Here is a 21,741-nt window from a genome sequence, read left to right as displayed (position 1 = left end):
TATGAAAGGTTTCAAACATATACATCAAGATTGAAGAAAATGCACAGTTAACGTTGTTAACATTGTACACCTGCACCAAGATTCTGCCATCAATATTTTATCCTATAGCTTTCAATTATTCATTGTTTTATTTATTCATTCCATTTATCCATCTTATTATTTTGTTTGAAAGTACCAGTGGATTTTGTATCAAGTTTGTTTTGAAAACTATCAAACGTCACTCAACTCAATGCCTCCTAGTTGATTCCAACTCATAGGACCCTGTAAGACAAAACTGTAAGGTTTCATTGGCTGTAAATCTTTGTGGCGCAGATTGACATACAGCACATCTTTCTCTCTTAAAGTAACTGGTGGATTTGAACCACCAACCTTTTGGTTAGCAGTTAAACCATAGCGCTACGGGTGTTCCTTTTGAAATGTACATGTGTAAACCTGTCAGAATTAATATTAATAAATAGAGTTCAATACCTGTATTTTATGTAAAACTTAAATACAATAAAATATACTTTAAAAATCTTTTGTATGGGCCCTGAATTTGTACTTGTAATGTTTGTGAGACTTTGATATCAGATTTCTGCTAGCCTTGATAAATGAATTGGAAAGCATTCCCTACTGTGTTTCCTGAAAATTTCTGACAATTGTTATGACCTTCTTAAGGGATAGAATACATGTCTGAAAGTGTCTGAGAAAGACATTTCCTCTTAGCATGATTTTTTACTTGTAAATTCAGCTCCTCAATTGGTATAGGGTAATTGCGATTTTTATAGATCTTCTTGTATCAGTTTAATAAGTCATCTTTGCAAGAGGTGTACTCATTTTATCTAAGCTATTAAATTTAATGGCATAAGAATGTGTATACACTTCTTTTACTGCCCTTTTAATGTTTGTAGTGATGTGGTTTTATGCTCTAGTTCATTCTGATATAGATAATTTAAGTTTTCTCTCAATTTTTTCTTGATAGTTTTGGTAGGGTTTTAGAATTATTTTAAGTAAAAAAAATTTTAATGATAAATGCTTTCATTTATCTTTTTATGTTAATGATTTTTGCCTTTTATTCTTTTATTTATTGGCTATAATTTGTTCTTTTTCCACTTTCTTTAGACAGGTAAGGTAGTCTTCTTACCTTTCTAATAGAAAACATTTAAAGCTGTAAGTTTCCCTGTAAGCATAAATTTAGTTGTATCTCATAAACTTTACTATTCTGTACTATTATTTTTAGTATGTTTGAAATAATTTCTAGTTTTAATAGTTTGATGATGTTACTTTGGGGCCCATTGATTATTTAGAAGTATAGTCATGTGTTACTTAATGCCCACAGTAGCGTCTTGGAGATAGGATGTTGTGTGAACACATAATATAGGTAACCCTGCAACAGTCAAGAGATGCACACACTATATGAGATTGGATGCTGCTGCCTATGAGTCAAAACGTAGCCTGCTTTACAGTCAACTTTATCGATAAATTGAGAAAATTCGCATTAAAGTGACAGTAGCAAGTACAGAACAGTAAATATATAAACCAGTAAAATAAGTGTTTTATGACTATCAAGACATGTATTATTTGTTATATGAGGGGGCTTAAAGTTTGTGGAAAGATTCTGTTATTTTTTAATTCCATTTTTCCACAAATTTATTGAAACCCCTTTGCAGATGCGCTATACCAATAGACTCCTGGCAGCACAATTGCTGGCATGCAGGAGTCATGAGATGCACGTATTACGTGCAGGAAGCTGTTATATTCACTAGGTCTGATATGCTGTGTCCTGTTCTCCAATTGGATTTCTGAATTCTTAATTCTTAGGGGGCCGTGAGAGTGTTTGTGGTGTTGCCTAAATGGACATTAGTGTGGCACATGACTATCCAGTTAAGCCCCCAGCTTACTGTAGGAGTTTGTTCTGATGACTTGAGTTGAATATCTTTTTTTATTCCAGTTTTCATTCTTACTGATTTTTATTGTACAGCTTTAATACTGGCACTTCTACTCCAGTTGTGTGCCCCTTTGTATAAGTCAAAAGAAGAAGAAAAGAACGGAGAATTGTAACTGCAGTTCCTTGTAGCTTGCATGTCATTAATGCAAGCTAAGTGAGGGGCAACATATGTGTATTTAAGTTCTAAATAATTGCAGTTTTCCTAAGTGTCTTATTTTTATTCATATCCAATTTCATTTAAGAAGAGAGCATTCTATAAAATTTCAATTTTCAATGTTATTTTATGACCTGGCATGATTTTTTTCAACAGTTTTATTGGCATATAATTTAAAAACTATACAATTCAGTAGTTCAGTCATATTAAGACGAGTTGTAAAATCATCACCACAATCAATTTTAGAAAAATGTCTTCATTCTTGTACTCATCATTATTAACTCTGAATTTTCTCCCAACCTTTCCTTCCATACCCACAAGGAGCCATTAATCCAGTTATTGCCTCTGTAGATTTACCTATCCTGGATTTCATATCCAGCATATATTATTTGCTGAATATTCCAGGTACACTTAAAAAAGAATGTTGGTTGCAATGTTCTATAAATCGCAATTGTTTTAATGTGTCATGTTGGCTACTATTATTGTTTATACTTTCTGTAGCTATACTACATGAAATAAGGGCACACAAAAGATATCCAAATATGAATCCCTGTAACCTGTGAGTACATTACCTTACATGATAAAAGGGGAGTTGTAGATAGGACCAAATGAAGGACCTTCAGGTGGAAAGATGTTCCTGGATTATCCAGGTAAGCTCAGTGTAATAACCACACCAAAAAGCCAAGCTTGTTATTCTGGAGTCAATTCAGCTCCCTGGTAATTCCCATGTGTTGCATAGAGTTTTCTTGGGTGTCATTCTGAAGGAAGCAGATCACTAGGCTTTTCTGGGTGGGGTTGAAATGCTAATCTTTAATTTAGTTGAGTGCAGACTGTTTGCACCATTTAGGGATGTAAATGAAATCATAAGAGTTCCTTTAAAGAAAAAAAAGCAAGAGGTCAAAAACAGAAGAAAGATGGAAATCAGGCAATGGAAGTAGAGGTTGGTGTGATTAACCTAGAGGGCGGGAGAACATGCCTTGAGCAATGGGATGTAGGCAGCCTCTAGAAGCAAGAAAAGTTCCCAGATAATTCCCTTGAACCTTTGGAAGACAGCTGCCCTGCCAGAAGTTTGGCTTCAGCCTCTAGAACTGTGAGGAAATAAATGTATATGGTTGTAAGGTACACAATTTCCAGTGGTTTATTAAGGACTCTTGAGAAACCAAAACAGATTTTGATACCAGGAAGTGGGGTGCTATTGTAATAAGTAGAAGCATGGAAGTAGTTTTGGGATTGTGTACTGAGTCCTGGTGGGACGAATTTTGAATCATATGATTGAAAGAGCCAAAAAAGAAATGACAAGCATAGTAGAGAAAAAAGATATATTAAAAATTACTCAGATCTTCATAAACAGACTATTGTCCAATAAACTCACTTCCATCAAGTCAATACTGACTCATAGTGACCCCCTGTGGGCTTACAAGAGCTGTTTCTGGGAGTAGATAGCCGAGTCCCCTGTGGAGCTGCTGATGGTTTCAAATCGCTGACCAAGTGGGTCCCAGCTCGACCTGTAACCACGGCACCACCAGGGCTCCATACTAGTGGATGCTAAAGAGCAATGCTGGGGAGAGCCCGGAAGAAATGAGCATGCTACTGGAAACAGAAAAGAGGGTCCTTACTGGAAACACAGGGACTCCAGGGCAGATGATTCCTTCAGGACCAGTGGTGTGAGTGGCAATACTGGGAGGGTAGGGGGGAGAGTGGGTTGGAAAAAGGGAACCGATTACAAGGAGCTACATGTGACCTCCTCCCTGGGAGATGGACAACAGAAAAGTGGGTGAAGGGAGATGTCGGACAGGGAAAGATATGACAAAATAATAATATATAAATTATCGAGGGAGGAGGGAGCAGGGAGGGAGGGGAAAAATGAGGACCTGATGCCAGGGGCTTAAGTGGAGAGCAAATGCTTTGAGAATGATGAGGGCAACAAATGTACTTACACAATTGATGTATGTATGGCTTGTGATAAGAGTTGTATGAGCACCTAATAAAACGATTAAAAATTAAAAAGATAAAAAAGAAGTGAGGATGGTGAAACTACCTCTCACATACTTTGGACATAGTATCAGGCAGAATAATCTCTGGAAAGGGAGATCATCTCAGTAGAGTAGAGGCTCCGTAGAAAAGAAGACCATCCCGGAAGTGAATTGACACAATGGTTACAACAATGGGTTGTTTATTTTTTTTAAACAAAAAATTGTGAAGATGGTATGAGAGCAATGCTTCAGCGGAAAGTGAGAGTTTTGAGAAAGAAGGGGGAAATGAATGTAAAAGTGTGCTCCACACAATTGATGTATGTGTGGATTGTGATAAGAGTATGTGCCCCGATAAAATGATTTTTACAAAAAAGAAAAAAAAGAGGGCCCTTGTGATAGACTCCCCAAAAGCTCAGCCAAATTGTGTCCATATAGTTATATAAGAGGGTTCAAAAGTTTGTGGGGAAATTTCATTATTTCTTTTTAAAATTTATTTCTAAACTTTTTATTGTGACTATGGTGAAGGTTTACAGGGCAGATAATCAGCTTTTCATTCAACAATTCATACGTATTTTGTCTCATCTCATTCGCTGCAGTCTCCTCATGCGTCCCCCACTCATCCCACCCCCTCCCTGTGTTTCCCCGCCTCACCTGCACTCTTTCTCCTCTCCTCACCCTTCTGAACTTTGTCCTCAGACAAACACTGCAGCTTGATCTCAAATGGCTGAGCCTTCTAAGGTGTGACTACCTCACTAGTGTTATTGTTCCCTTTAGAGACACCTCCATAAGGCTGTCAATCTTTATAGAAGCTGACTGCTACTGGCTCTAGGGGTGTGACTGGTGGATTCCAACCGTCTACTTTTTAACAACCATGGAAGCTAGGTGCCACCACGCCTCCTTAGTAGTACATGCGCACAGTACAATATTATTGAGTAATAGAAATGGATGGAGTGATTCAAGCTAGAGCATGGGTGAGCTATAAAAACCTCAATGCCCAATCCCATTATTTACTTCCATATTTTCACAGACTTTTTGAATTCCATATGAATGGAAAGTGGAACTTGTGATAGACTCATATATTGATTTAGCTAATGAGATTTTCAAGCAAAATGTTGAAGGTTTAGTCTGATATATAGTAAAATTTGAAAGGACATTAATAGATTATAGACATGAGAACTTGATGGTATAGGAAATCCTTAACCAGATTTTGTTCTGTTATACATTGAGTCATTCACTGTGAGTGGGATCTAACTCAACAGCCAGATCGCAGAAGAATTTAAAATTAGGGGGTTGCTCACTGTTGGAAAGGCATGCTCTGGAGAGAAATTGTGTGTCTGGGCAGCCATTCACTAGTGCATAAAAGACTCATCTGGTCACAATACTCAGTTTCATGGCGGACTCTTGGAAGAGATTGGGCTGGTGGTTGTATTTCAGCAGGCAGTTATCCCATCTTGATTTAGTATGTAGTTCCTGACCTTTTGTGAGACATAGTTCCAATGACATTTGATTTTCAGAGCCCATGTAGTGTTATTCTGCTTGGCTTCCTTTTTCTGTCTCCTCTTCATCTCCCTCGTTTCATGCAAGCAGGTATTTGGGCTTGTGGGTACCATTGGGTGGGAATTCAGGAAGTATCACTTGGTGACCACTGTATAAGGAAAGGGTTAGGGATACTGCTCATTCTTCAGGCCTACTGTTGTCCCATACTTTTCAGGGTTGGCCTGCACTGTTCTGGATTTGAATGGGGGACTGATCCCTTGCTGGGTGCTGCTGCTGCTACAGTAGCAGATTAGGCCATCACTGCCCACATGTCATCTCAGAACCCAGCTGACACTGCTTCTTCCCTGAAGCAGGCCCAGCCATGTTTCAAACGTGGAGTGGGGGCTAGGTCTCCTGTCAGGTCCTACAGGTACTGGTGACACACCAGAAACCCACCCTGCCCCATTGTGGGCTGGGAGATTGTTCCCTGGTTGGGCTCCACTGCTGCTGCCAGGGATTGGACCACTTCTCTAAGGCTGCTGTAGGAAGGTGGGTCTCTGTCCTCTCTGACATCCTTTCTAGGATATTGGGGGAATAAAAAGGAAACTTGGGCTGGGGGTTAAGGATGTCTCACATTGTGGTGTTTTCTTACAGATCTGGAGATCCAGCACATCTTTCTTCCTACCTTTTTCTGTCAGTTCATGATTACCTGTTGAATTGTTTCCAGAGTATTTAGTACTTAGAGGTAAGGAGCAGGGAAAGTGACTCTGATCTTGTCCTGGAACTGACGTAACTGTAAGGATACCAAATACCTTTTGCTTTTCCGTGTTGCCCAAGTCTTTCCAGACATGACTGTTCACTTAACGGAGTAATGTTTGAGAGTTCTGACTGTGTACCTGCAGCTTTGCTCCTGCTGTCCCTTAGGTAAGCTCAGAGAGCGATGAGCAGGGAGTCTTTTTGTGGTGATTAACGTACAGGTATATAGCAAATGCTACAAGTTTTCAGTGATTCAGCTTCAGCTATTAATAGCTCACCAGTTGGAAGAGCAAGTTAGGAGCCTGTTTCTGGTCTTCATGCACTACTCGACATATAGGCAATTCTCAGTACTTGTTGATTTCTTATTTGCTAATTCACCTACTTAGTAAAATGTTTTTGTAAACCCCAAATTGGTATTTGTGGAGGTTTTGTGGACATTCACAGACATGGTCTCTAGGGCAAATACAACCTAGAAGAAAAAGACAAAAAACTAGGAAAAGACTCACGGTCTCCTTTTTGTAGAATGTTTAGGAAACTTGTAAATTATTTCTCTGCCTTTCTGAAACCTTTGTAAATCTTTTTAAACCCTAAATAGATGAGCCTCTTGCCAGTTTTACAACCAAAACTGTTTCCTCAAGGGCCGTTGCGATGGAATCAGTCTAGGAAGATAGTAATACCCCTGACTCCTGTTTCTGGAAGGAGGGGACCCGATTTAATCTGCTACTAGCTCTCAACCTCCCCCTCGTCATAAAAATGAGAGAGATTTATTTGTGCGTTTAAATGAAGGCAGTTAGCAAACACTGGCTGGTGGCTGTCCCCATCACCAGCAGAAGTTCAGAGAAACTCCAGGGTTTCCTCGGAGCCCTGCTGGCGCAGTGGTTACAGCGCTAAGTGCTCGGCTGTCACCCAAGAGGACAATGATGTGACCCCACCATCTGTTCTGTGGGAGAAAGATAAGGGCAGCCTCTAAAAACTAAAGCCTTGGATACCCTATGGGACAAATCTGGGCTGTCCTAAAGGGCTGCTATGAGGTCGAATCGGCTGGATGGCAGTGGTTTGGTTTGGGGTGTAGGTATGGTAAATGGTGCTATCATTTATCTTGAGAACATGTATGAATCGAGTTGCATCCACGTAGCTCTAGAAAGGATCCTCTCTCAATCTCTTTAATGGATGGCCTCTGAGGTGCGTCACATTGTGGCTTAAAGCTTACTCACTAAGAAAAGGGCACATTAAAAACTATCACTATTAAATTACAGAAATTGGTTAAAAATATCAAAATGTAAAGCTATTCTTGACCTATCTCCATCTCTGTCTAGGTCTATGTAAGAATGTGTTGCTATCTCTAACCCTTCTCTAAAGGATTCTTCTAATCTCCAATTTACACTACAGAAAAATAGCAATTTTGTACCCTGCATAGAATCAAATCATGTTTCTTTTCAATGTTCTATGAGTTTGGGAGCATAAAGTCTGAAGGGGGGCAAGCTTAGCTCTGTAAGGTAAGTAGTATAGTAATCTCACAGGACAGCCCTTGTTGGTGGATAAGGTATAATCTCAACAGGACAGCCCTTGCTGTTCTCAAAAGAATAAGCAAGTGCATTGTCAAGATGGGGGGAAAAATAACTTGGTGCAAGTTTCCTGGCCTTTTCCCTCACCATTGCAGTTTTCGGTACTCTTCACATTTCTTAACAAACCTCTGTGATCATCTTATATCCTCCAAGAAGATCAATCAAAATTGCCCATTACTGCCATAACGTTCCAAGCTGACTTTTCTGCTTTGAACTTAACTGGCCTATCAGGCCCCCTTGGAAGTCATGATTAGCTTGTTTCTTTTTTTGGAAGGTAGCCTCACAAGGTTAAGTGTATTACTGTAGCCATCCACTAACCACAGAAACAGAGTTAAATAGTTTTTTTGGAATAAGCCTGTGAATCTTAATTGTAATAATTTTTTGACTTATCCTTGTAGAGCTGATTGCATTCTCTTCTACTTCTGTGGGGAGTTTGTCTGGATTGGCAGGTTTTGCTTAAAAACCATGCTTTCCCAAGAAAACGCAGAGTGGCAGCTAATTCGACCCGCTTGAAGGACCCGCTTCCAGCTGAGGTGAAACAAGGCCACAGGCTGCCTCTTTTCAGATCTCAGACTATAGACAAGTGTCTATCCGTTCCCTGCCCATTTTTGTGCTTTTTGTTGGCAGTATTGCTGTTTAAAATACCTCCCAAGCATTGAGCGACAGTCCTGTCTCATATTCCTAAGTGTAAAAAGGCTGTGCTATTGCCTTACAGAGAAAATATGTGTTTGAAAATCTCCATGCAGGCATGGGTTACAGTGCTGTTGACCATGAGTTCAATGTTAGAGAATGATATGATATGTCTTCAATAAATTGTCTGTAAACAGAAAGGCAAATAAAACAAGGTTGTGTCGATTGGCTGACAAATGTTTTGACCAGAGACTTATAGGAAACCGAACCTGTATTTCCCTGGGAGCAGTCGTTTACTATTCACTAACTTGGTCTTCATGGTGCCACCTTATAGACAAATGTACAAATGAGAACTGAATAATAAAAGTTAAAAACTTTTTTTGCTTAAAACTAGTGTTTATTAGATTCTATAAGTTTAGTGGGATAAAAATGTTGTCAGAGTTATAGGAAACCGAACCTGTATTTCCCTGGGAGCAGTCGTTTACTATTCACTAACTTGGTCTTCATGGTGCCACCTTATAGACAAATGTACAAATGAGAACTGAATAATAAAAGTTAAAAACTTTTTTTGCTTAAAACTAGTGTTTATTAGATTCTATAAGTTTAGTGGGATAAAAATGTTGTCAGAGATCTCACTTCTATTAAGATGTAAGTCATTAAATTCCTCCCCCCTCTGGTTGATTTCATTTATCACTATAAATATACCTGCTAACTGTTGTTAAATACTGTGGAGTTAATTTTGGACCTATAGTAAGCCCCGGGTGACAGAGTAGAACTGTCCCATAGGAGTTTTTAGGTTGCCATCTATGAAAGCAGGTTGTTAGGTTTTCTCCTATGGAGCCATGGGGTGGTTCAAACTGCAACCATTTGGTTAGCAGTCATGTTTTTACCTATGTGCCACAAGCGCTCCTTAGGCCACTTAATAGATGTTTGGTCTTTTTTTCTTTCCATTCAAGCTAGGAAGTTGATTTTTTACCACCATTATTTTATATCTCTTTCAATTAATTTTGGTCAACAAACTATGATCATGGTCATCAACCACTGAAATACATACACAGTCATGTACCACCAACCATCTGTTTATCTAAAATAAATTCCTGGTCCCTGAAGGTTATAACACTCCAGAAATCCCACCTGAAGAATGGAATGTAGCAGATATAGAAGATGTAATGGTTTCCTGCATAGTCCAAGTGTACTCTATGTCTGATATAGCCAAAACAAATTCTTTGTCACAGTGTAATAGAAGAGTACTTATAATACTTTGTATAATACATATGTCTTGATAGTCTTAAATGTCAATGTTACTGGCTTATGTATGCGCTGTATTGTTATGTAAATATGAATTTTCCTTACAAATAAAGCGTTTTCTTTATAAATGTGTTTCAGCTCATAGACCAGTTCTGTATGTCATGTCTCTAGTGCTATAGTGTTACCTCTGTTTAATTTTCTTTGGAAACATTCCCATGAAGTGCTTCATGGCTCCCAAATGCAACAAACCCAGTGCTGGTGACAGCAGGAGCAAGAGGCAAAGGAGAAATACTGATTTGGAAGTGAACCACAAGGTTATTAAGCAGCATGAAGGTGGAAAATTGACATAGGCAATTGCGATTTATGCAGGTCATTTTCAACAATCACCATGATTCTCAACAAAGGAAAAATTCTCCATGCTGTTAATGGATCTGCTCCACTGAAAACTACAATGTGGGGAAAGACCTGTAACTGTTCTGGAGAAGTTGCTAATGACGTGGATTGAGGTCCAAATAGAAAAGCCAATACCTCTCAGCACATTGACAATCACTGCTAAGGCATGAACCTTGTTCAAGGTCCTTCAAGAAAAAAGCAGGTCCAGACAGCGGTATCCGATTTAGTACTAGCTCTGGATGGTTCAGTGCTTCAAAGAATGGTTTTCGCTGAAAGTTAGTGGTGAGTCTGCAAGGGCTGGTGTGCAGTGTGCAGGCAGCAGAAAAAGTTATTTGAGACCTGAGGTCAAATAATTGTACATTAGCTTATTTAACTCCCTTACCTTTGCAGATAACTGAAATAAGATACTGTGTGTAGTGCCTTGGCTATTTAGTTGATAGAGGTATGCTACAATGTCTCATATACCTTTGCTAAATGTGTCATATATTCTCACAAAGTCCAAATCACAAAATGTCATGTTTCACAGAACATATTGTGGATGTTGAGAGATGCATAACCATATTTTACTGTATGCTTTTGTGATACATCTGCTAGAATAATTCAAGTATGAAATTTTGCCTCTTGTTGATTTTGTCTGGAAGAACATAATTGGTAGCCCTTCAACTACCTTTTCCTTGCCTTTTTAACAGGGCGTAAATTCTGGAAACATGATTTTGGATAAGAAGCAAGAGTCACTTAATGGTGTAGATGAAAGATTGATTTTACTGAATTCTGAACATTCCAATCCTTCAGAAAAAGCAACTAAAAAGTTTGATTTGTCAAAGGATCATATTGAGTTGGTTTCTGGAAGGTAAGTGTTTCTGCAAACATGTACCAAAATATGTGTTAACTGTACGAACCAGCAGGACATAGGTCACAAAGACTAGGTTTCTCTCTCTCTCTCTCTCTCTCTCTCTCAGTGTATGTTCATAGCCATTACAATGAAAAGGTCTTACATCCTGCCTTTATGTTTGATTATTTGTATGGATTTTTACCCCATAGTAAGATGTCTTCAAAGAGAAAGGACAGTACTAGTCCCTCTGAAAGTATCAGCAAGAGGCATAGGAATGCCATCAATCTAAACATAAAAATGAACATCATACGAGCATATGAATCCGGGAAGAGAGTGGGCATTATAGCACGTGAACAAGGCATGGCCCATTCTACTGTATGCAGCATTCTCAAGGATAAGCACAGAATTGTCGAGGCGGTGAAGGAATCGTCAGGAATGAATGCTGTGATAACAAGACAACGAAAAGGCTTAATCCATGAAACTGAAAAGCTCCTCATACTTTGGATTGAGGACCAAATACAAAAGAGGATACCAGTTGGCCTTTTTAAAATCCAAGCTAAAGCCCGCAGCCTCTTCAGTACTCTTAAGGAGCGTGCAGGTGAGGAATGCAGTGAAACGTTCACTGCGAGCCATGGCTGGTTTTTCAGATTCCAGAGACGCTTCCATTATCACAGCTCACACATAAAGGGGGAAGCTGCGGGCATCAGGGAGAGAGCTATCCAACTTTTTAAAAGTGAATTCAACAAAATCATCTCAGAAGGGAACTACTTGCCTGGACAAATATTTAATGTGGACGAGACCAAATTATACTGGAATAAAATGCCAGAGCAGACTTACATTTATAAAGAGGCCAAAGCAATGCCTGGATTTAAGGCATTTAAAGACAGAGTAACTTTGTTGTTAGGTGGAAATGTTGCCGGGTTCAAACTGAAGCCATTTATGATTGATGAGACTGATAATCCATGCGCATTCAAGAAAATAGCCAAGCATGCATTGCCTGTGTATTACCGATCCAATAGGAGGGGTTGGATGACACAAGACCTTTTTGAGGACTGGTTTTTCAATTGCTTCATACCCCAAGTAAAAGACTATTGCATGCTAAAAGGAATTCCTTTTAAGATTCTCCTGCTTCTTGTAAACACACCTGGACATCCCCTGCAACTACATGATCTCCACCCAAACGTAAAGGTAGTTTATTTACCAAAAAGCACAACTTCTGTTCTGCAGCCGATGGATCAAGGTGCCATTTCCATGTTCAAAGCTCACTATCTACAGTCACTGTTTTCCAAAGCTGCAGCTGCAACAGAGGATGGGAAAGCAACATTGTGTGACTTTTGGAAAGACTATAGTATTTTCCATTGCATCACAAACATCGCAGCAGCATGGGATGAAGTTAGTGTAGAGTGTATGCAAGGGATTTGGGATAAGTGCTTGAATCGCTTCTCTGCATTTGTTAACATTTTTGAAGGTTTTGACCAAAATGAAAAACTAGCCCAAATAAATGGTAACATTTTATTGCTAACAAAGTCCCTTGGTTTGGAGATAGATGCAGGCGATGTGAATTACTTGATAGGTTACAAAGAGGGAGAACTTTCAAATGAAGAATTGATTGAGCTAAAAGAAGAACTGGAAGTGCAAAGGAATATGGAAGAGGAAGAACAAAAAAGTGTAGAAAGAGCAGAAAATATTTATTGTTAAACAATTTGCTAAAAATTTTGTAGTTATTAAAAAACATTTCATCAAAGTTTGAAAGCATGGACCCAAATGTAGAACATTTTGGGAAGGTAAAACATGAAACAAATGAAATCATAAATGGTCATTGTAAAAATACATGAACAGAAAAAGAAAAGTATTGTTCCAATCAAGTTTAATGATTGATTTTTTTCCTCCCAAATAATCACTCCACAACTTCAGTTTCCGCACAGTTGTAAGATCCTATCCCAAGCTTGGGAATATTTGATGATCTGTATGATCCTGGCTATAATCTAACTGCACAGACAATTCTGAACATGCAGAAAAAGTATCATGCAAAGGTTTTATATCTGATTTTGTTGTCTAATACTGTACTATTGTGAAATATGATTTAATACTGTATATTTTGTGCACAATAAACTAACATTTAATAATTCGAGTTTTCACTGAACTTTGAAATGTGCAATATTACGCTTAAGTCAAGAGTCAGTCGGGAATCCTAAAGTTACTACAATTCAGTTCAGATCATCTCTCAAACACAGCGTTAGTTAGGTGGAAGCTACCATAACTTTTGCCTAACACCATATTTTTGCATAACAACCTGATCTTTAGACCCTAACCATATTGGTAAGTGAGTAATGAGTGACTGCTCAAAAATCCATACCCTTTTCTCAGTTAAGCATAAATCAGCTTAAAGCTTTAGATGCACGTGAATGCCATTCTTGGCCACTGTAAAAGAATGGCATTGCTTTTTTAAACTCGTCATTGCTGTCCTATCTACTTGTACTAAATTTTGAATTAGTAACTTGGCTTGTTATTGCATTGCATCTCATCTGTAGGGATTATAGTGATATGTGTGATCAATAGGATCATTTCAGTAGATTTCCAATTTATTCATGGATTGATCAAGGTTCTTTAAAAACAGTGGTGAATTTTTTTTCTCCCACAATCAAGGAAGTGAATCTAGGGGAAATTTGCATCTAGTTGAGTCAAAAATCAGTGGAGTCATCCATTTTTGGTTCTGATCTAAAATATTTGGGATTGGCAGAGAAGTCCTTTAACAAAGAAACATGAATGGTTTCAGGGCATCAAAATGGTTTAAAAAACAGTTCAGTCCTGGCTGATGGAGCCGGCATAGCAACCCAGTCTCTTGCATATAGTAATTTTACTTAGTTGGGAAAGCAGCCAACTGTGGACACATTGAAAGCAGTATGGGGATGGCATCCATCCTGGAATACACTGCTTGTTGCCTCCTACAATCAGAGTCCCATGCGTAAGAGATTTGGTTGCAATGCAGCACTTAGACCCCATCAACCGTGACTTCCCCAATTTGAATCGGTTCAGAGTCCTGGTTAATCTGTGCTGGATCATTGTCTAAAGGGGCACATTTTAATGACTTCTTTCCCTGGTGATCTTTTTTTTTTTAAATTGAGGTAGTACTTGAGGCCCAATGACCTTCTGCTACCTTAATACTAAACCTATAAATATATGCATGTAGATCTATTTCCCCATCCTCATATAAACATATTTGCATAAGTACATGCCTTTATCTAGATCTCTATAAATGCCCTTTGCCTCCCAGCTCCTTCCTCTATTTTCTTTGACTTTCCTCTTGTCCCACTATCATACTCAGTCCCAACCAGGGTTTCAGCAATTCCTCTTGGTTACATTACCCTTGATCATGCCCTACCAGGCCTCCCACACCCTCCTCACCACCAATTTGGATCACTTGTTGATCCCTTGTCCCTGGGTTTGTTAACACCACTACCTTTCCCTCTACTCCCCCTGTCCCATGTGCCCCCTGGAACTGTGGGTCCAGTTGTTTTCTCCTCTAAATTGTTCATCCAGCCTACCTTATTTAGACAGACCCACAGAGATAACATGTACAAAAACAAGACAGAGCAAAACCAAGCAACAATATACAACAAATCAATGACCAAAAAAAAAAAAAAAACACACATGAAAGAAAATATTGTAGTTCGGTCAAGGATTCTTTGTTGGCCTTTAGTATTGTTTACCAGTCCAGTTTGTTGGGGCACCATGTCCTGGCCCCAAAGTCCACCTTCAGCATTCCCTGGGGACTTTGCCGCTCCATTCCCTTGCTGTTCTGTTGCACCCCCTTAGTGTTTTGCCTCGCTGTTGCGGGGTCAGATTGGGTGCAGTTCCCACACTGTGTCTCTGATGTTGTCCCCTGTAGGGCTACGAGTAAGTGTCTCATAGTGACGTCATGTCTCATAGTGGGGCTGACCATGTGTCTACTCTGTGGACTGGCTGCTCTCATCGGGAACATCGTCCTCAAGGCGTGGTGGGCCAGGACGTGCTCCACTCTCTCCTCCTCCCCCTTCATCTGCTCCCCTGCTCTCCGATCAGATATGTCTCTCTCCCAGAGCTGCAGATTCAATGCCGTCCTTTGAAATAAATTCTTTTGGGGGGAGGGGCACGTGTCCACTTAGTAGTTGGGATTGGGGCCGGCCCCCAGACCTCTACTGGTTCCCTACTCCTTGCCGGCATGTTGCATTCACATCTTGGAGCACTGGGTTAGTCTGGTCCCACTTTCCCTGTGGAGATATAAACGATTCCCTTCCCTTGGGTGGGTTAGTGCCCTGTGTCCAAGCTACCCCCTTCTTTTTTATTATTATGTTTTCCTTTCCCCACCTCCTTTTTAATTATCTACCATGTGTATCCCTTTACTTGGGCTGATCTCTGCCATATTACCTAGTTCTCACCCCAGGAATGTTTGTATACAGTAGTTTTATCCCTGTGTACCTTTTGAATTTTTTTTTAAAGCTTACCTCAGCGGACTCATGTTGTATTTGTCCTTGGCTTACTTCTCTTAACATGATTTCCTCCAGTTCTTCCCATGCAGCGATGCGCTTCATAGGTTCATCACTGCTTTTTAGCGATGCGTAGTACTCCATTGTATGTATACACCACAGCTTTTATATCCAATTGTCTGTTGATAGAAATTTGAGTTGTTTCCAACTCCTTGCAATTGTGAGCTGTGCCGCAATGAACATTGGCGCACAGATGTCTGGCCTTGGTTTGTTTCTTGCCTCTTCTGGGTATATGCCCAGTAGGGGGATTGCTGGGTCGTATGGTAACTTGGTTTCCATCTGTTTTAGATATCACTAGATCGATTTCCATAGTGGCTGTACATACAGGTCCACCAACAGTAGATAAGTGTTCCTGTCTCCCCACAGCCCCTCCAACATTTGTCACTTTCTGATTTTTTGAATTGGGCTACCTTTGAGGGTGTTAGGTGGTATCTCATTGTTGTTTTAATTTGCATTTCTTTTATGGCTAAAGATTGGGAACATTTTCTCATACGTTAGTTGGCTATTCGGATTTCTGCCCCTGTGAAACTTCTGTTCAGGCCTTTGCCCACCTTCTCATTGAGAAATAGTTTTTTTTTTTTAATTATTGTTGGAAGCTAGCAGAGTATCGTAGGTTTTAGTAATAAGGCCTTTGTCTGATGTATCATTGCTAAAGATGTTTTCCCAGTCTGTGGACTCTCTTATTACTCTCTTGGAGAATTCTTTCGATGTACACAGGTATTTTGTCTTCAGTATATCCCATTTGTCAATTTGTGCCTCCTCTGTGTTTGTATCCTTCCCTATTACTGATAGCCTATGTAATCCCTGTGCCAAATGTAATCCCTGTGCCAAAGTTCTCAAATTGGTCCCAGTTCTCTCATTGATGGCCCTAATAGTTTGGGGGTTAACTTCAAGGTCTGTTATCCACCTTGAGTTTATTCTTGTGCATGAAGTGAGATAAGGGTCTTGCTTCATTTTTCTGCAGGTAAATATCCATTTTTCCAGCATCACTTGGTAAGGATGGCATCTGCTTCCCATTTGATATTTTTGGGCCCTTATCAAAGATCAGATGTCTGTATGCTGATGATTTTATTTCTGGGTTTTCAGTTCTTTTACATTGGTCTGAGTATCTGTCATTGTACCAATACCAGGCAGTTTTGACAAATGTGACTGTCTAGTATGTGCTAAAGTCAGGTAAAGCAAGCCCTCCCACTGTGTCCTTCTTGAGAAGTTCTCTGCTAATTCTGGGCTTCTACCCTGTGCATATGAAGTTGGTAATCAGGTTTTCCATTTCTTTGAAGAAAGATGAGGGGTAGTTGTATCGGGATTGCATTAAACTTATATAGTGCCTTTGGCAGAACTGACATCTTGACTATATTGGGTCTTCCAATCCACGAGCATGGGATAGTCTTCCATTTGTTGAGGTCGCTCTGGGTTTCTTGCAATAGTGGTAATCTGTAGTTTTCCCCATATAGATCTTTTGTTCTTTTAGTTGGGTATATCCCTGGATGTTTCAATTTGTATTTGGCTATTGTGAAGGGTGCCACCTCTTTGATCTCCTCTTCTGTGGTCTTATCTGATGCGTATAACAATCCTATGGACTTCTGTTTGTCGATCTTGAATCCTGCCACTCTGCCAAAATCTTCTATTGCTTCCAGTATGTCCGTTGTGGAACTTTTTGGGATTTTCCGTATATAAAATCATGTCATCTGCAAATAAGGATAGTTTCACCTCTTCCTTCCCCAGACGAATATTTTTTATGTCTTTTCTTTGCCTTATGCTGTTTGCTAAAACCTCCAGCACAATAGTAAATAAGAGTGTGGGGAACAAGGGTCGTCCTTGTCTTGTTCCCTTTTTCAGAGGAATTGTGTTGGTCTTTTCTCCATTGACTACCATGTTGGCTGTTGGTTTTTCATATATAGTTTGTATTGTCTTGAGGAAATTTCCTTCCATTCCTATCTTCTCAAGTGTCTTAAACAGGAATTGGTGTTGGATGTTGTCGAATGCTTTTTCTGCATCTGTTGATATTATCGTGTGGTTCTTACAGTTTTTAATGTCAATGTGGCGAATGATATTAATGGTCTGTCATGTGTTGAACCACTCCTGCATCCCTGGTATGAATCTCACCACTCGGTCATGGTGAAATATTTGTTTTGTATTCTGTTGGCTAGTATTTTGTTAAGGATTTTTGCATCGATGTTCATTAGGGATATTGGTCTGAAGTTCTCAATTCTTTTGGGATCCTTGCCTGGTTTGGGTATCAGAGTTATCCTAGCTTCATAGAAGGAGTTGGGGAGTTTGCCTTCTTTTTTTTGTTCTGGAAGAGTTTGTGTAGGATTGGTGTTAGTTCTTCCCGAAATGCTTGGTAGAATTCTCCAGTGAAGCCATCTGGTCCAGGGGATTTTTTTAATGGTAATCCCTTGATAACCTTGTCTATTTTTTCTCTTGCTATGGGTCTGTTAAGATTCTTGACGTCCATTGATGAAAGTTCAGAGAAGGATTGTTTTCCTCAGAATTTGTCCATGTCTTCCAAATTTTTGGATTCATTGGAGTACAATCCTTCGTTGTACTGTGTAATTATACTTTTGATTTCAGTAGAGTCTGTTGTAATGTCCCCTCTTTTTTTGTCCCCTCTTTTATCTCTTGTTCTTGCTATTGAAATTTCTTCCCTCCTTTCTGTGGTTAGGTTTGCCAATGGTCTGTCGATTCTGTTTATCCTTTCAAAGAATCAACTTTTAGCAGCATTAATTTTTCCATAGTTTTCTTGTTTTCCCTCTCCTGAATCTCAGCCCTGATTTTTATTATTTCTTTTCTTTTGCTATTAGTAGGATTGTCCTGCTGATTCTGCTCTAGGGTTGTAAATTTTGTGCCAGCATATCAATCATGATCTCTCTTCCTTTCTCAGGTGTGCATGTATTGCTATGAAACTTCCTCTGATATCTGCCTTTGCTGTGTCCTTTAAGTTTTAGTGCATCGTGTGCTCATTCTCGTTGGTTTTTAGAAATTTCCTAATTTCATCTCTGATCTGTGCTTGTACACACTCCTTTTGCAGTAGAGAGTTATTCATCCTCCAATTGTTTGCTCTTGTTTTCTTCGTTTTCCTATTTTTCATTTCCAACTTATGGCACAGTGGTCAGAAAGAGGGGTCTGTATGATATCAATGTGCTTACAATTATGTAGACTTGCCTTTTGCCCCAGTATGTGGTCTATCTTTGAATATGTGCATTTGGGCTTGAGAAGAATGTGAATTTATTTTGTATTTGGGTGAAAAGCCTGTAAATATCTGGTCAAATTGTCTAATTGGAGTGCTTAGATCTCTAGCCTCCTTGTTCAGTTTCTTTTCCTGAGATCTATCTTTCTCTGAGAGCAGTGTATTGAAGTAACCCACTATAATTGTTTAGCCTGCGATGTCTTTTTTTGTCTTTTGGAGTATTAGGTTGACAAATATAGCGGTTCTCTCATTGGGGAATATATGTTTACAATGCTTGGTGGTTCTTTGTCTACCATTCCCTTGAGCATTATGTAGTATACCACCTTATCTCTTTTTATGGTTTCCCCTTTGAGGTCAATTTTATCCAAGATTAGGATTACAACCCCAGCTTTTTTAAAAATTGTTGTTTGCTTGAAATATCTTTCTCCAGCCTTTGATTCTCAGCCTATTTTTGTCTGTAGACTTGAGATGTGTCTCCTATAGGCAGCAGATTGGTGGGTTGTGTTTTCTAAGCCAGTCTGCTACTCGCAGTCTTTTAATCCCTGAGTTTAGGCCATTGATATTCAGTGTTATTATCTATCTCCATCTGCGAACTTTGTGACGTTATCTTATTACCTTTTGTGTTGGGTGTTTTCTTGCTTTCATTTCTTATTAGTGGTGTGTGTGTGTGTGTGTGTGTGTGTGTGTGTGTGTGTCATTCTTGACTTATCTTGGGGTCTGTTTTCTCTTTGTTGCCCTCTGGGTGGGGCTGTTCTATGTGGCAGTCTCTTATTTATGCTTGGTGAGTGTTTTTCTGCCCATATTGGGTCAACAAAGATCTTTTGTATGTCTGGGTTTCTTCTAACGAAGTCTTTGAGTTTTCCTTGTCTGGGAAGACTCTTAATTCTCCATTTACATAGATAATTTGGCTTTGTATTCTTGGGTTTGCATTGTTTTCCTTCCATTTTTGGAATATTTTAATTCACTCTCCTCTTCTTCATAGTTTCTGCTGATAGATCTGAGCATATTCTTATTTGGGAACCTTTATGTGCAATTGATTGTTTTTCTGTAGCTGCTCTCCTTTTCCTCAAAGTAGGAAAGTTTAACTATTATGTACCTTGGTGACTTGGGATTCAGTCTGCGGGTGTTCTTTCAGCTTCCTGAATGGTTGCCTGGTTTTCATTCAGTAAACTGGGGAAGTTTTCCTCTAAGAGTTCTCTCACTATTGCAGATGATTTCTTGGTTGTGTCTTCCTCCGGTAAGCCAGTAATTCTAATGTTGTTCTGCTTCATAGCATCAGACATAGCTCTTAAGTTTTCTTCAGCTTCTCTGATGATCTTATTAGATTTTTGTTCACGTTCGTTAATGTCTGCTTGGCTGCCCTCCAAGTCACTGAAGCGGTTCTCTGCTTCCTCCAGTCGATTCTCAATGTCCGTGTTTCTGCTACTGGTTTTTGTTATCTCCTCCATATGCTCTTGTGTTTCCCTTTCACGTGTGGCCTTTATCTCGTCTATCATTTCATCCTTTCTCTGTATTTTTCCTTCATATCCTGTATGACTCCAAGCAGCATTCTGAAAATATCTTTCTGTGGCAGCTCAATGCCTGCTTCTATGCATTGTGTTATGGTCAGGACATCCTCTGCCATTGCCTTTTGTTTCTCCCATTTTTTTCATTCAAGTCGTTGAGGTGATGGCTGTTTGCATTGTGTTGTTTTAGAGGAGCCAGGTGCCATTTCCCAGGGAGTTGAAGAGCACTGGCTCTCTCTGGGAGATTAGTAGGAATGCTTCTTCGAACTCCTTACAGCTAATTTCACTATGGACTTAACTTACCAGTTTATCCTCCTATGGCTTCCCTCACAAGGGAGTGCCCCCAGAAGGCTGGTGGGTTGCCTGCTTTGGTGTTGTGGAGGTTGGGCAGTTTCCTGCAGCAGCTTGAAATGTTGACGAATGTTGGTCGAGCTGCCTTTTTACCCCCAGCCTCACTGGCAGGAATTCGCAGATAAGAAATTGGTCAGTTTCCCCTTGTGGAGGTCAGCAGGACATACCCCAGCTTCCCGCTAGCTACACAGGGTGGAGCTCTCCTAGCTGGGTGTGGCGCAGGCATAAATGCCCTAGCCTAAAGGGAGTGGTCTGGTGGTCAGCAGTGGAGTATGAGAGAACAGGAACTAGACAAAAAGGAGGGGAAAAAAAGAAAAGTAAGCCCGCTGCTACTGTGAGGGGATATAGAGAAGAGAGGAAAACAAAAGCAACAATGTAGCTGAGTCCCGATCCTTGTCCCATGGAGCTGCAAGGTTTTAATCCCTTCCCGAGTTGGCAGCGGCAAGCTGTGGCTGTGTTGAAAAAAAGCCCCTGCACAGCCCTTCAAGACTGAGCGGAAAAAGAGAAGAGATGGAAATAAAAGTAACAATGTAGCTGATCCCTGATCCTGGCCCTTGGAGCTGCAAGGGTCCATCCAGTCCCTTCCTGGAGGCAGGCGGCAGCAAACTGTAGCTGTGTTTAGACCAAACCCCCTTTCAGGCTCAAAATGGTTCCCGCTCCGGCAGAGACTGGTGGGGACTAGATCAAGCCCCAGCTGGCTTCCACTGAGGTAAGCCAAAAGCCCCCAGCCCCTCAAAACCTCGTGTGTCTGTGCCTACTATCATTATTGTGCTCCTCCTGCGTTCCAGCAGCCTTGGATTTCCCTCTAAGCAATTCTCTTGTGCTGAATTCTGCACAGTCCCTCTGGTATGCGTTACTCTGTTGCCATCTTCCCTATTGTGCCCTCCCTGGCGATTTTGAACAGTTTTGAAGCTTCATGATTTTGATTATTCTTAGCTTTCAGTCCTCGAATTATTCTGTCATTTTTACTTCTGTATGTTAACTTATACCTCAATATTTTAAAAGACAAATATTCTTAAATGGATGGAAAAATGACTATTTTCTGTGTAACAACACCCTTCCACTAATTATACACACAAGGATGCTATAAAATGAAGGAGAAGCATCAAAAGATTATACAGTTTATATTAGATCCTTTGGGGATTTAATATGATACTTTGACCGGAAAATTTAGTAGTCCGTGATTTGAATTCTTCATTTTATTTAAAGCAAAAA

General features: G+C 39.8%; 1 protein-coding gene across 1 annotated transcript in view; it reads left to right on the top strand.

Annotated features, from left to right (window-relative positions):
- ATF7IP2 (activating transcription factor 7 interacting protein 2) overlaps positions 1 to 21,741 on the top strand; it is a 64,350-nt gene that overhangs the window by 3,778 nt on the left and 38,831 nt on the right. Inside the window, exons 5-6 of the mRNA XM_075528025.1 lie at positions 10,812 to 10,972; positions 14,853 to 14,855. Coding sequence (XP_075384140.1) covers positions 10,812 to 10,972; positions 14,853 to 14,855 — 164 coding nt within the window. The remainder of the gene's footprint in view (positions 1 to 10,811; positions 10,973 to 14,852; positions 14,856 to 21,741) is intronic.

The sequence above is a fragment of the Tenrec ecaudatus genome, chromosome 12, assembly GCF_050624435.1.
Source record: "Tenrec ecaudatus isolate mTenEca1 chromosome 12, mTenEca1.hap1, whole genome shotgun sequence".
Lineage (NCBI taxonomy): Eukaryota > Metazoa > Chordata > Mammalia > Afrosoricida > Tenrecidae > Tenrec > Tenrec ecaudatus.
Note: the sequence above shows the minus strand (reverse complement) of the source record. Positions and strands in the feature narration are given on the sequence as shown.